This window comes from Protobothrops mucrosquamatus, unplaced genomic scaffold (assembly GCF_001527695.2).
Source record: "Protobothrops mucrosquamatus isolate PMUCROS unplaced genomic scaffold, P.Mucros_1.0 scaffold4369, whole genome shotgun sequence".
Lineage (NCBI taxonomy): Eukaryota > Metazoa > Chordata > Lepidosauria > Squamata > Viperidae > Protobothrops > Protobothrops mucrosquamatus.
The window spans coordinates 104457-118911 of record NW_015390283.1 but is presented as its reverse complement, the minus strand read 5'-3'; the positions used below and the strand labels follow the sequence as shown (position 1 = coordinate 118911).

General features: G+C 38.2%; 1 protein-coding gene across 1 annotated transcript in view; it reads left to right on the top strand.

Moving 5' to 3' along the window:
* The window catches only part of ARL8B (ADP ribosylation factor like GTPase 8B), a 32939-nt gene extending 19059 nt beyond the window's left edge, over positions 1-13880 (top strand). The window contains exons 2-7 of the mRNA XM_015828275.1: positions 3485-3565; positions 4533-4606; positions 7761-7854; positions 8728-8795; positions 9612-9682; positions 11663-13880. Coding sequence (XP_015683761.1) covers positions 3485-3565; positions 4533-4606; positions 7761-7854; positions 8728-8795; positions 9612-9682; positions 11663-11712 — 438 coding nt within the window. The 3' untranslated portion in view covers positions 11713-13880. The remainder of the gene's footprint in view (positions 1-3484; positions 3566-4532; positions 4607-7760; positions 7855-8727; positions 8796-9611; positions 9683-11662) is intronic.
* The last annotated feature ends 575 nt before the right edge of the window (positions 13881-14455 follow it).

Sequence of the window (14455 nt, the reverse complement as noted above, 5' to 3'; positions counted from 1 at the left end):
CCTTAAGAAAGAGCTGATATCACACCCAAAACCCAGCTGGGCATATTTTTGAGAGGTCTCGGTAATAGACACCAGGTTGGCTCTTTCATCTGTGATTAAAGGAGGCTTTATATAGCTAACACTGTGTTTAGCAACAGCAACTAAAAGCCAAGGCCTCTGAAGGTCAGCTGATCAGGAAATGGGGTTGAGTCACTTATGTGGTGATGCTATACTGCAAAAGGTGCACATTTTATCATTTGGGTAATGATGTTATTAAACAGCTAATGTAAATCAATGCAATGATGCCATCGTCTATTTAATAGATATTTGGGGCTCTGTTACAGAATGACTGTACTGCTAAATTGATTTGTTATTTGGGAGCATTGTGAACTTAAGTAGGATTCAGAGCAAGAGGTAGCAAAAATGCAGAGTGAAGAATTCATTATTATTTTCCATAGTGGAAGAATGACTGATTTGTTGTATATAGTCAGGCAACTTGTGTTTTTCGCCAATCCTATATTTGTAAATGTTTCCAAGAGTTCAGCACGTAAGAACTTGTCTTTATCTTTGGGAATTCTAGAAATATATTTCAGATTTGTGATTTAGCAGAACATAACTAGAATAATCAGGCTTTTTATTGTTTTGATTTTTATTCCCTTTTTTGAAGAATGAATTATTTAAGTAACTGATAGTTAGCACTAGATCCTGATTTATTTAAACTGAATGCACCTTGCAAGGTTGACATTCTGACAAGTGGGTTCAGTCTAGTAAAATAGAGAATTCAATAGAGAATATACAGTGTGGGAAAGGTTAAACCAATTTTCTTTCCACCCTTGACTGCAAGCTTTAGCTGATAATATTTACAATACCCATAAAAAATACTCACATGATGTCTGAAGCTGGGAAGCAGCTGCTAAAGATGGGGCTATCTTGTTTTGTCACAGGAAATACTATATATGCACATAGTAATACTTTAGCACCCTAGTTCTCACAGTCAGTGTGCTGCATATCATGAACTGAGAAACTGTAGACAGACTGCATCCCTAGGACAATGATTGCTCTCAGACTTAAATATATTCTGCTAATATTACAGAGCAGCTAACTAAGCATTTGCCACAGGAACTGAAAGTAGTTGGACTTCCTAAAAGACAAGTGTTAACCAATTGTGAACTGCACTGTGGCCTCTAAGCACCCTTTGTGCAGTTCTTAGCAGCTTCAAATGTATATTGATGGATTTCCATGAATAAAATAGAATAGAGCTGGAAGGGACCTTGGAGGTCTTCTAGTCCAGCCCCCTACTCAAGCAGGAGAACCTATACCATCTCAGACAAGTGACTGTCTAGCCTCTTCTTAAAAATCTCCAATGATGGAGCGCCCACGATTTCTGGAGACAAGCTGTTCCACTGGTTAATTGTCCTCACTGTCAGGAAGTTTAGAAAATATCCGATACGGTTTCCTACTATTTTTAAATGAAAAATAAGATGTGTAAATAATTGGATGGATTTCATATACCTTAGTAGCTTCTTTTAAACAATAATTATAAATGCAAAAAATAGCTGTAAAATCAAAGCTCCTCCAATTTACATAATATCGTGACTTCATTGTCCTACCTACTATGAACCTGACAAAAAAAGAATTGCCCACCCATGTCATAATATATAGTCATTGTCCTGTTGCTCCATCAAGCTGTCAGTTTCTTTTAAATACTAGGAATCCGTGCTTCAGTCTAATTGCATAGTTTTGTGATATACTGTGAATGCTTGCATTGCTATTCCATAAGATGCCATGAGTCTTTGTTGGGATAAAAATCACATACAGTTTTTATTCCAACAAGTCCATAGACTCATGGCATCTTATGGAATAGCAATGCAAATATCTTGGTGTGGGTGTTACGGTTTAATCATCAGGGAACAGATTTCAGATATATTTTGCCTCCTTCAGCATAGCAAGTTCCTACCCTTTTGCTTTTTGAACAGAAGAGTGAAAGTTCACTCTTCGTCAAGCCCAGCCACATCCATTCCAAGCCCCTATGGCAGTGGTGGCGAACCTATGGCACACGTGCCAGACGTGGCACTCAGAGCCCTCTCTGTGGGCATGTGTGCCATTCCCCGGAGATGGCGAGGGACTGGCCCCTGCCTCCCTGGCCCCGCCCACCCAGTCTACCATGACCAGCGTGGCCACGCCCACCCGGCACCCGGTGATAAATAAGTGGGGGATTGCAGTTTGGGCACTGGGTCTCTAAAAGGTTTGCCATGACTGCCCTATGGAGTTCTAAGCTAGGCAAAAATTCTTGGGGAAAGAAGTAGCAAAGATGCCAAGCGGCACCTTTAATAGTATTCAAGGTGGAGGAAATACTACGTGTAGAAGATTGATTTTGGTGTTGCCTGCTTCTTTTCTCAGCAGATCCTGAGAGAGCAGCATGAGGCTAGCTTTACATTCTTGTTCTAGATTGCCGCTGAGCTTGCCTAGAGCAAGTACTTCATGAATTCAAGGGAGATACGTAGGCATGTGTTGGCATTTATTGAAAATATAAGCCACCCAGAATCGCCTCGCGAGAGGGGCAGCAAACAAATTTAACACATAAATATATTTTGAAGTATGTTACCGTATTTGTCCCGTCTTAGAATCTACCATATTGAAATAAGTAGCAATAAATGCTTTAATAAATGACTTAAATGTTATGTTACATTATAATATTAGATGTAATTTTTGAAAATCCAATTTATCATATTTCACAAGTGTTTCAAGCCTGGGCTCATCCTTTAAGTAAACTTTCAGGTTTTATGCTTTGGAATAATGTTGTATGATGCCGACTTTATATTTTCCCATGAAGTGCATACGTTTTTCAGGTTCTTCCAGATGCTATTGTGTTGCCTTAGGGCAGGGGTAGGCAACCTTGGCCCTTTTATGACTCGTGGACTTCAACTCCCAGAATTCCTGAGCCAGCATAGCTGGCTCAGGAATTCTGGGAGTTGAAGTCCAAGAGTCATAAAAGAGCCAAGGTTGCCTACCCCTGCCTTAGGGTGTTGGAAAGATTATTTCTTTATGCTTTTGTCCAGTTAAAAAAAAAGGAACAACATGAGACATTCTAATTGGCCAGTGCTGTTTCCTAACACTTTTGGGGAAAACTATTTCATAGAGTAGCCTTCTAGATTTAATAGGGTATGCTGGGAAGCTTGAATATTTTCTATGCAAACTTTCTAAGCCAACGAGATATTTTTGAGTCATTACATATGACTCTATATGTTGTTCCCTTCCCTTCCTTTTCTTTCCACCTCATAATTTTCCTGGCCTCTCTCACATGTGATACGTGCTCATTAACAGTCTTAATTGCAAAAATTAACCTTCTCTGAAGGAAGAGTTAGAAAAATAATGCTAAGACTTAGTGTTATAAATGTTCTCTGATCTATCCAGCAATAATCCTTGCATCTGAAAGCAACTGACTGAAAAGATGACTCGGTTACTTGACAGATCTTATTAAAGCCTATCTCTTTTCTGTCTTCAGTCAGGCCAGTTCAGTGAAGACATGATTCCTACAGTGGGCTTTAACATGCGGAAAGTTACCAAGGGTAATGTCACAATAAAGGTACGTATCCTGCTTGCTAAGGCAATTATATTTTGCTAATGAGAAAAGCATGGGAAGAGTGATGAGACTGTCTTAATATAATTATTCACTAAGTTGCGTTGAATAAGATTAACGTAGTTCCCTGATCTGCTGTGTTCAAATATACAGTAGAAGGAAAACATTACATATAACACTTTACTAAAATCTCAGGGGAAAATATGCGTGTAGCCCTGTCTGTGAGCAACAAACTCATGTAATAACCTATAAATATGACTGCTCAAAATAAATCTTTCGAGGGAAGTCTTTCAGGCTTCAGAACTACTGCACCCACCATCTTGTACTGCTGGGTTTCAAGTTCACAAGTTGTGTCCTAGGCCTGGACAGTCTCGGTATAAGAGTAGAACCATGCTACCGAATGAGATTGTCTCTGCGAGCTTTTGCGAGCTCCTTATCCCACCACTGGTGGGAGATGAAACTAATTAAAGGCATCTAGAGCAATGGCTGCAAAAGACTGCAGATGAATTTGACTAAGCACTGGCCTACAAAGTAGTAATAACAGTGGCAAAACATTTGCATTTCTTTGTTGTTATTGCAGCCATAAATTTCTGCCCACTAGACCTATTTGAGATGACCCAGTTCCTTTTGAGAAATACAGGAGTGACAACGTGGCCAGGGACCTTGTGACGTTTTGTATGGGACTCTTTGAGGATAGAGGCAAGGCTGATGAAATCTGTACATTCTGTAGTATCCAGTCCATGATGGATAGGAGCTATGCTGTTCTGCATACGGTACTTAGGGACAAGTTACCTTGTCTGCATTGTTTGGATTCTTCAGAACTTTCTAGTTCTTTAACCAGCCTCTTATATTGCAGGAGTATTAAAAGAGGTGTTTGGTTGCTCTCCCTGGCAAACAAACATCCTGAGCTATAGTGTTCGATAAGTTGCAAAATCTCCAGATATAATTCTTTTTATTTTTCCCTTTTAAAAAGATTTGGGATATAGGAGGACAGCCACGATTCCGAAGTATGTGGGAACGCTACTGCAGAGGAGTTAATGCTATTGTGTAAGTTTTTTCTCTTTATTTTAAATGTTTTATTTTTCTGTTGTGTTTTGTTGCATGTTATACTCATCTATTTAGAAGGAAGTCTGGACTACAAAACCATGGACTTCTCTCAACTAAGGCTTGAAAGCTTATAGGTCTCACCTAACCCCCTCTTTGGTGGCCTCCATGTCCTATTTCAGAAATTTAGTAACAAAATCTCACAAGATGATGGTATTTATTTATTTATGTCACAAAAGAAGAAGCAAAATAGATACTTAAAGGCTATGCTAAGTTTAAAGCATCTAATTTACTTAAAATTCTCCCTTCCAAAAGCACAAAATAAAAAATTATTGACCCTTTTTTGGTGGTGTAATTCGTAATCTGCCTCTCCCTTCCGAGAAGCTGACTTTATATAGGTAGTCCTTAAGTTATGACCAGCGACTGTTTAAAATTATGATGGAGCTGAATGAAGGGAGCTTATGACCAGTCCATGAAGCTTCAGCCATTCAGTGTCCCTGCCATCACATGATTGAGATCTGGGTGCTCAGGCTCTTGGCTGGCTATTACGACATTGCAGCGAGTCATGGTCACATGACCATTTGTGACCTTCCCTGATAGCTTCCAATAAGCAAAGTCAATGGGGGAGCCAGCAAGAAAGGTTGCAAGCCACTCCTGCCACTTTTTCTCAAACCCACTACAGAGTATTAGACCCACTACACTTGGACCAGGGGTAGGCAACCTTGGCTCTTTTATGACTCGTGGACTTCAACTCCCAGAATTCCTGAGCCAGCATGGCTCAGCTTGGAAACCTCTTCCTTTCCCCTCAGCATGGCTGGCTCAGGAATTCTGGGAGTTGAAGTCCACGAGTCGTAAAAGAGCCAAGGTTGCCTACCCCTGACCTGGACCCACTTGTGTAGAGCTTCAGCACCCCCTCTCCTGCCTGGCTGAATGCCATACTGCATACCTATCTACTGTCCCAATGCTTGCCTTTGGGTTTTGCTGGCCCATTCCATACTCCCCAGCATCCTCCAACCATCACTGGCCTGCCTGTTCTCCTTACCTGCCTCTTCCCACTTAACTACACATGCAGTCCTGGGATTATGACAGCTAAACTGTGTGTTCATGTGACAACCACTTTACACTTCGCTTAATGACAGGTGTCATTGACAGTGGTCCCAAATGCCGGAACAATGATTCCAAATACAGTGATCTTGGCTTAATGACAGTGGTCCCAAATGCCATCATAACCCAAGAACTACCAGTGTGTCTCCCTCCCAACAAAAAGAGTGCTTTGCTCCTGTTGGAAATGCTAAATGCGTCTATCTCAGGAGAATGAAACAAGGCTTGAGATTAAATTTAAGATTGAGTTTGCAAAAATCCAGATGACCATTAAATGATGGCAAAGAGATTCAGAATCATTTTCTGCCATCTAGTGGTCATCAAAGTTTTGCAGCTCAGACCTAGTAACACTAACTTGCAGCACTTGGTAATCTCAAATTCTACTTTGCAAATGTGAGACCTTCAAGGTTTTCTAAAAGAATGAGCTTAAGGGCATGATGATGAAGTTTAACATGATGAATACAGGATTCTAATTTCATGTTGTCTTATAAAAAACATGCATAGCCGTTTAGAAATATAGAAAATAAACTAAATTGCAATATAGTTTATTTATTTTCTATCTTTCTAAGCTACTATGCTCCCTAATAACTCAAGGTTTATAGCATAATGACATGACAAAGGATTCCAAACAAGTTAAAATAAATTACAAAACTGAAGTTATTATTAATGAAAGCTTACAAATGTATCTTGCGGTTGGGAAGTAGAAATTTGTTGCAGCTGTTTCTTGTATTACTCTATTAGTAATATTCTGACTAAATAATTCAGTTAACATGGCTCTGTAATTTACATAAGTTTACATTATAGTTGGATGACGTCAGTTTAAATGAAAATGTTTTTAATGGTTGCAAATATAAATGAAATCTTGGAATTCACTATTATGGAATACTTAACATGGCTTAGAAGCCATATTGGAACTCTGTGGTGACACAGAATACAGATAGTCCTTGACTTCTGACTGTAATTCAGCCCAGAAGTATGGTTATAAGTTGTTATGGTTGTTAAGTGGGTCAACACATGACTGACTCTAATTTTATGACAGTTTTTGTCATGGTTGTTAAGTGAATCCATTTCACCCAATGGGTGTTTTTTGCCTGAAACAAGCAAAAAATATAAAAAATTAATGTCATATGACTGTTGACCGTAATGTTCAGCTGGTTCCCAAACTGCCAAAAAACAATTACATGACCACAGAGGGATGGGTCTGTTGTAACTTCAAAACTGTGTTGTAATTAGCTTTTGGGGAGGTAATAATAATAATAATAATAATAATAATAATAATAATAATAACAACAACAACAACAACAACAACAACAACAACAACAACAACAACAACAACAACAACAACAACAGTAAAAAGTTGGAAGGGACCTTGGAGGTTATCGAGTCCAACCCCGTGCTCAGGCAGGAAACCCTGTCATAATTTCAGATGAAAATCATTAAGTGACCAGTTATAAGTGGAGTACTTCCTATAGAATTAAAAAGTTGAAACTGTGTTACAAAAACAGGTATCAACATATTTTAAGTACAGCATAGGGAAATATTTAGGGAACACCGATCCCAAAGATTATCAATTGTACAATTTTCAAATTTGACTTGTTTTCTTACTTCCCCTCAGCTACTATGAAGATGAATTCTGAAAATCTGCAACATATTTTAATATAATTTTAGCCATGCTGTGCTATGGCTTTGATGAGTGTGGTGGGGTCACTAAATAAGTTTTTAGTCACTAAATGAGATTCTGATACCTTTTGTAATATTTAGTTGAAATCCCTAGTTCAGGGGTCCTCTACTCCCAGTCTGTGCACTGGCACCAGTCATGGCATGCCAGCAACTGGGCCACGCAAACAAGTGAAGCCTCATCTGCGGGATGCAGGCAGCACGCAAAACCACACCAACTTCAGTCCACGGAAAAGCCTTTCTCCACAGAACTGGTCTGTGGTGCCCAAAAAGTTAGGGGCCTCTGCCCTAGTTATTTTGGGAGGGGAATGTTGGTAATACTGCTGGACTGGTATATCTTGCATTGCACAAACTGGTTCAAACTAATTCCTTTTAATAGCTATATGGTAGATGCTGCGGATCGTGAAAAAATAGAAGCTTCTAGAAATGAGTTGCACAATCTTCTAGACAAACCACAGCTACAAGGAATTCCTGTGAGTAGTGGACATGTTAGTCCTGCCTGAAAACCTTTGAAGAAATTGATAAGAAAATGTGTTTGAAATTATTTGTTTAGAAAATAATTACATTGTCTGTGGACACTTTTTCTTGAAGTTTGATATACTGCTAGTTAAGTACATCTTTGTCATGTAAATCTTTCTCTGATTCTTATGTTTATTTTTTTAGGTTTTGTTAATATAATGCAAGTTGAAATAGGTCTACTAAAACAGCGGTCTCCAACCTTTCCAGCTCAGCAGAGGCGTGGGGAGAGGGGATGGTTTCACACATGAACATGCACATGTGTGCACTCACTACTTCCGAGGCCCGGTTCTGAACGGGTTGCAGCCCAGTACCTGGGTGCGAACCGGGGGTTGGGGACCCCTGTTCTAAAAGCTTCCATAGCAATAGACTGTAGAAATATACTGAAATTGTAGACCAATGTACAAGTTATTAAAGGGACGAGTAATTTAAAACATCTTGAGGCACTGGGTAAATTATTAAGCAGGACAGGAATATCTTGTTTCACAAGACAAAGTAAAGGGCTTTGGACTATCAGTGCAAAAAAAGACTGAGCTGAAATGATTAACTATTGGTCAATTATTTCGACTTGTACTATTCAACTTCTCATCTACTATTATCAAATTTTCCTTTTGAAATGGTTTTCCCTGCAGCTTCTGAGTGCTTCTGATAAGGTCTATGGGTTATCTGGCTAATTGGCTATTCCTATGAGGGAATAAATGCTGCAACTTTAGTTCCTTAATATTTCCTCTATGCGTCACAAAAGATTGATTCTTGTTGAAATGAAATTTAACTGCTTCCTTCCTTAAAAAAATAAATGCTAAAAATCAGTACATATTTTCTCTTCTCAGGTTCTAGTACTTGGAAACAAAAGAGACCTTGCTAATGCACTGGATGAGAAGCAGCTTATTGAAAAAATGTGAGTAAGCAAGCATATTTTATGGTTTGTTTTTTTTAAAAAATAAGTTTTAGACTGGTGTGTCCAACCTTGGCAGTTTTAAGATTTGTGGACTTCAACTCCCAGCATTCCATGCTGGCTGGCGAATTCTGGAAGTTGACATGCACAAGCCTTAAAAGTTAATTAATTTTGTGTTAGCCCTGCTCACGTGGCACAGTAGACCGTGCAGTTGTTTTTTATAGACTTTTTCCCTGATTCAGAAGTCACCTGGCCAATTGGATTCAGTAGGCCACCTCTCTGGCTTAATCACAATGTGGAATCGTCTCTTCATTTGGGTTAGATGCTAAATCAAACTGCAGGGGAGCTTAGAATGGGTAGAAAGCACTTTCAGTAATCTGGGATTCTTTCTTGGAGGGTTGCATTTTGAGGGCCTAAGAAGCATGGAACTTGCAGAACAATACTTTTTTTTTTTTTTTGCAATATGGGTAGTAGGAAGAAATGAGATCACGTGATACTTTGCTATTTTTTTCAGCCATACAAAGGCCTTTGGAATATTGTCTATCAGTGGTAAATATGGGTATGTCCAGTATACATCACAGAATTGTTTTAAATAAAGAACAGTCTATTTGCTGGTCTATAAAATGATCTGTGTCTGAGCTTTATAACGATGGATTATTTTAGTTATTTTGATATACAAATATGCCTGCTGTCATAGGAGAAAGTTTCCAATAAACTGCCTTTAATTAATTCACATTTTAACGTGAATCATATTTATGTCAAGTTTAATAGGATGTTGCTGTCAGATTTTCACCAAATTATGAGTTGCTTCTCTTCCAGGAACCTGGCTGCTATTCAAGACAGAGAAATCTGCTGCTACTCCATTTCTTGCAAAGAAAAGGACAATATAGGTAATAACAAAATCAATAATGTTAACTTTGGAGTACGCAGTGTGTTTCCCATGGCTACCATAGTTAAAAAAAAGGGCAATGGCAAATTGAAAGAAGTTTAAAGGAAGGCTACTAAAGTACCATTCTGAAAACCCAAGTCTTTGAGGAACAGTTAAAGCAGAGGCTCCCAGCCTTTTCCTTACCCGCACCCCTAGAACGCTTCTGATATATTCTTGCACCCCTTACAAAAGTTCAAAATAACGGCAATGAATTATGCATATAATTTTGAAAATCCAAGTTTTCGCACCCCCTGGAACAGTGGTTCTCGACCTGTGGGTCGGGACCCCATTTGGGGTCGATCGACCATTTCACGGAGGTCGCCAAGCAAGGCTGTCCGCCATTTTTTTCCCCTTTTCCGGCGGGTGCCTTACCTCCCTTGAGCTGGGCCAGCTGGTGGTCGGCCTGCTCCGTCTCTGCCGCTTGCCAGCTACGCCTTGGCTGGCGCAGGGGGCGGAACCACGCATGCGCGGCGCTCCCGGGCAGGGAAAGTCCTCGACTTACGACTGGTTTAGTCCTCGACTTACGACCGGTTTAGTCCTCAACTTACGACCGGTTTAGTCCTCGACTTACGACCGGTTGGGGGTCGCGGCATTAAAAAGGTTGAGAACCACTGCCCTGGAATATTGTCTCGTACCCCCCAGGGGGTACGAGCACCCCTGGTTGGGAATCCCCGAGTTAAAGGATCTGGGTATGTTTAGTATACAGAAAGATGATTCCGAGGAGATATGATAGCTGTGTTCATATATCTGAAAGGTTTTCACAAGATGAGGGAATGAATTTATTGTGTTGCCAAGCAACTAGTAGAATTAAAGAAAGGTTTAGGCTAGACATCAAGCTGTTAGCCAGTGGAACAGGCTGCTACATGAAGTTATGAGTTTTTCTTTGTAAGGTATCTTCGAACAAGGCTGGATTGTCATCTGTGAAAGAGGCTGCATAGATGGCCACCCCCTCTTATAATGAAATCTGGGCAGTTCCCAAACAAAATTAAAAAAAAAACATAATCCTATTAAAATACATTAAAATAAAAAAAAGCTGGTGCTATTTTTGAATTTTAAATCAGTGTCATTTGGGTGGCAAATACTTTTTGTATAAAATGAGACTGATGTGAAAACCTCCATTTTGCGAGCATTATAAAAACTGAGGTTTGTTATTTATGACACCTAAATTTGTATTCTAGAACAGAAAGCATATTTCAAAATATGTCTTTGAAGAGGTCTTAAAAATAAATATATATCTTTAAAGATCCTTTTAGAATTTATGAAAAGAACTCCCTTGTATTTCCAAAGTTTCTAAGGTTATGATTCAAGAAATTCATACTACAAAAGGAATGTATTAAAACCTGTTCAACATCCTTTCAAGTCCAGTTAAATGCAAGGCAAGATCCATATGCGCTAAAGGGCTATTTAAATTTATATACAGTATTTTTTCTTTTACAAGAATCTGATTTTCTTGCATACGTATCTTTTTAATGAGATGTCTAACAGTTGATAGCAAGTCTTGCTTTGTGAAAAAAAACTATTGACTGTGACAATGGATCTTGTTAAATCAAAGAATTAAATATTTAGATATGCTTTTCATAGAATAACACCTACTGACTAAAGAATTTGAATTAGCACTTGAGTAGCCTTGTTGCCTACATTGAAGTTCATTTTTAATTTAAAAAGAAAAAGAGTAATGCAGTAGGAACAAACGTCGAATGAACTAAAATTACCAAAGCCTCTTCAAATAACTGCCACAGACTTTTAACAAGCTTCAGAAATATTTTCATTATTGATTCAGCCACACAGAAGATACTTCTGCTTGTTATCTTACAGTGGATGTTTCTGGAATCTGAAAAAAAAAATGGATTTATGTCCACTCCAGTCTAAATGTTGATTTTTAAGGATGATTAGGTACAGCAATTATTTTGAAAACCAATTGCCGTATTTTTCTTTTTCTTAGATATCACACTTCAGTGGCTTATTCAGCACTCAAAGTCTCGAAGAAGCTGAAAATGTTCACCTAGCTGCTCATTTGGCCATATTCTCAATTGTCTACTCCCTCCGTGATGAATTGTTATCCAGGATAGTCGTCCTGTGTCCAAGGAATTGCCTTTTTTCACAGTTCATGCCTCCATATGCACTGCTGAATGACTTATAATCCTACTTCTGTCAAAGAGTTGGCTAGAGTTGTCATAAGTCGTGCAAATGTTTTTTATTCATTTCATCTAGACAGTGGCAGTGGGTACCTCTTCTTCAGATTTCCCCCCCCCTCTGGTCTTCCTGATCCAGATTTTTATATTAGATTTTCTGCACAATTATTTCATTCTTGTATGTAGCTGCTCATTGGAAATGCTGGCACGTGGCAGCACAGGGATTAGGTCAGCTCTTATTATAAAGCTTTTCCAACACTGTTTAAATGGGATACTGTACTAATTTTTCCTCCCAGATGCATGTGATGTATATTGTAAAAAGGTTTCAAAGGAAAGTGCGAAGCACTAGAATTAAATCACTAAATTATCATAAATTCTCAAATTGTATTTCTCCCAATGAATAAATAATTCAGGTTGTCAGCTTTTTTTTTTTGTATTGTGCAGGGCATTGCTAATTTCTTTATATTTTCTAAAGTTGTTTTAAGTGGAGCAAGGAATAAAATATTTCAAAATCAGCCTCTCAAAAAATTGAACGTGTAAGCAGGTATAATGTAATGTTGAATTAGATGGAACAGTCACATCTTTCTTCTAGAAATGCTTTACACAGACTACAGCTGTATGACATTCTGGATGCCATATTAATTTCCAGCACAAAAATATGTGTCACTGTCTAGCTTATTCTTCTATTAATGGAGTAGTTGTGCACAGTTGCACTTGGTGCTAAATACCTAGGCTATTGTGACAACACTAGGTTTGCCTGCTTCTCACTGTGTAATCATGTATAAAGTTCATAGGCTATGAAACATTAAATTGTGTCTTGAAGCACAATATAATTTATGAAGTGATTCTCTATCTCAATTAGCTTCTGCAGCATAGAGGTTATTTGAACTGGAAAAAATAACACTACTTTCATATCTTTACATTCTTGGTAGTGTCAATATCTAAACCGATTTGTCAAAGCTGAGGTTGTTGATGCAGTAACGTTGAGGTAGGCTACAGTATGCAAATACATGGTACAGGTGTCTCTGTTGCTCCTCACTGTAATATTTTAAGGAACACCTATAAATGCTGTTTAGAGCCCTTGTTTAATATATATTTGATGCATCCATAGGTACCTTCTGAATGTGCTTGTTCAAGTACAAATTGTTTCTCAAAAATGAACATTTTATATTGGATCAAGTACTGCTATTAGCTATAGTATGTTTTCTTTTGTTACCTGCATGCATAACAAAACTCCTCTCGCCTTACATAAATATTCTGTTATTTTCAAGGATTCTTTGCCAAAAGGCATAGATGGTACCTTTACAGTAATACATGAAATGTTTGTATAAGCCTATTGTAGTTCTGTCATAGATCAACTGGAGCAAGTAAAATGAGTAGCTACAGTGGCAGCAAATCTAGATTCCTTTAAAGTGTGCTTAAAGCATTACAAGTGTAATGTACAAATGATTGAACTGAGGCCACAAACATAAAGATGTGCCCCTGCACAATCAATTTTCAGTTATAACTGCCATGGCCTTATTGTTCCCGTACAAATTCCTGCACTGTTGCAATACAGAAGTACTGCCCCCATTTACAAACTGAGCTTGCATTTTTAACCTCTATATGCTTCAATAAAATCCTATATTGTTGGTGCTGTGGAAAAGGTTCACTGACTCCCTATTATATATGTGGCTCACTGTGGACTGCTGTACTTGACAAAAACAATTCTGCTTGTGCCTAAAAAAAATAAGGAAATTGAATTAGGACCCGTCAGCCTTTCCTGCAGAAACTAAATTATTGTTTAGGTAACTGCCCTTTTGCTGAATTCAACATATTTGGGATTTTAGTGTATACCACACAGCTTTCAGTGTTTTGACGTCCCCAAACCACTATCAATTTTTTAATCTTGCATTAATCTTGGCATGTGAACAACTTACACATTTATGAAATTCTGTAAATATGTGAATTTTTTTATTTAGGTGGAATGCATTTTGTTTGTTTACTGCTATTTAGCTTTATCCAATAAACTTTAAGTTTTCAGGGTTATGTTGATATTTATATAACTTGACTCCTCAAGAACTGTTGTTTAGTTGAAATATGTAAGAGTACAGATCTACTCCAGTTATTTCACTCAAACTTGAGTGTATGCTTTATATACTACAAGTAGCTGAAGTGCCTGAGTTAGAGACCATATTCTCTCTCCATTGTGTATTCTAAAATTAAAACACATGAACCAGTTTTGTTGTAATGGTTAAAGGTCCTGAGTTCTACTTCTGCCTTAGATATGAAATCAGCTAGGTGCCTTTGGGCCAGTCACTCTCTCAGCCTTAGGAAGAAGGCATGGGCAAGTGACTCTTAAAATCTTATCAAGAAAACTTCAGGAGTCAAGACTGGCATGAAGACCAACAGAAAAAAATATATATAGCAGTTATCTATCTTATTTAATAAAAACATGTTTTCTGTACATTTTCCTTTTTGCAAAAACATTGCTTACGCACTAAGTACTTAAAACTAAGGTAGAAAAATGGAAGGCTTTAGAATAGTTTCAAACCTACTGTATATTAGTTCAACTCTCTCAAAAGAGCAAAATCACCAGAAAAGGAAGTAAAAAGACTTCCAGC